This window comes from Cryptotermes secundus, unplaced genomic scaffold (assembly GCF_002891405.2).
Source record: "Cryptotermes secundus unplaced genomic scaffold, Csec_1.0 C38364216, whole genome shotgun sequence".
Taxonomy (NCBI): Eukaryota; Metazoa; Arthropoda; class Insecta; order Blattodea; family Kalotermitidae; genus Cryptotermes; species Cryptotermes secundus.
In genome coordinates this window covers 1-984 of record NW_019770728.1, presented here as the reverse complement: position 1 = coordinate 984, position 984 = coordinate 1, and the positions used below count along the sequence as shown (strand labels likewise).

At 37.6% G+C, this 984-nt stretch overlaps 1 protein-coding gene across 1 annotated transcript; it reads right to left on the bottom strand.

Moving 5' to 3' along the window:
• Positions 1-22: 22 nt before the first annotated feature.
• LOC117283148 (kinetochore protein Nuf2-like) lies at positions 23-919 on the bottom strand (the record flags this gene model as incomplete). Its single annotated transcript, XM_033755725.1, has 1 exon — positions 23-919. A coding segment is annotated over exon 1 (897 nt), but the record flags the coding sequence as incomplete, so codon positions are not given.
• Between the last annotated feature and the right edge of the window lie 65 nt (positions 920-984).

Here is a 984-nt window from a genome sequence, read left to right as displayed (position 1 = left end):
GTGAAACACTGAGTTCTAATACAAGTTTCTTCATGTCTTCTTCTAGGGCTTCATTAGATTTCTGTAAACTGTCATTATCCATGCAATATATTCCCAGCATGTTCTCAAGGCCACGGATGCGGGTCACCAACTGCTCGTTTTCATCATCCAGAGCAATCTTTTGTTCCATACAAATCTCTAACTGCTCTTTCAAATTTTCTTCTTCAGATACTTCCATCCGACAGTCTTGTGTCATGCTATCAGCCACTCCCACACTGAGCAACTGGCTTCCTGAATGCAGACTTTCAAGGCAACTTTCCTTTTTAATTATTGGACTCCTGTGTTCATGTTCACTGCAAATTACATCTTGCTGCTCTTGCATACATTTACAGTCTGCAACCAAAGTAGTCTTTTCATGTAAGCACCTATCCTGTTGTCTTTTCAAATCCTCTATTTCACAGTCTTCAATACAAACTGGAACATTTATGCCATGTTTCTCTGCAACTAATATATTAATAGATTTTGTTAAATTTGTGATTTCAGTTACAAGTTTGTTGACTTCTTCTCTTAGACCTGTAATATGAATAGCCAAGTTCTCATTTTCCTTAGCCAATTCTCTTTGTTTCTCTAGTCCCTCCTCCAGCTGTTTCTTCAGTACAAGATTTTCAGCTGGTTCAGTAACTACTTCAGATTTTTTAACTTCTGCCTCTAGCTCTCTAACACAGCAATCTTTGTGCCTGTCCTTATCATCATATTCTTTTTCGGATTCACTGGTTTGAGTGTGGATTTCATTCATTTGCTTTTGCAACATATGGAACATTTCTGCTTCCTTTTCCATTACAAATGCCAGTAAGATCTTCAACAACTCTGTGAGCTGACACTTCCTTAGGGATTCCACATCATAATTTGGTTTAAGATCTCTGACCTCTTTCAGCATCATCTGTCGACATGATTCTATCTCATATGACTTCTCTGAAAGGCTTCTTTTAATACATTCTTTGTTAT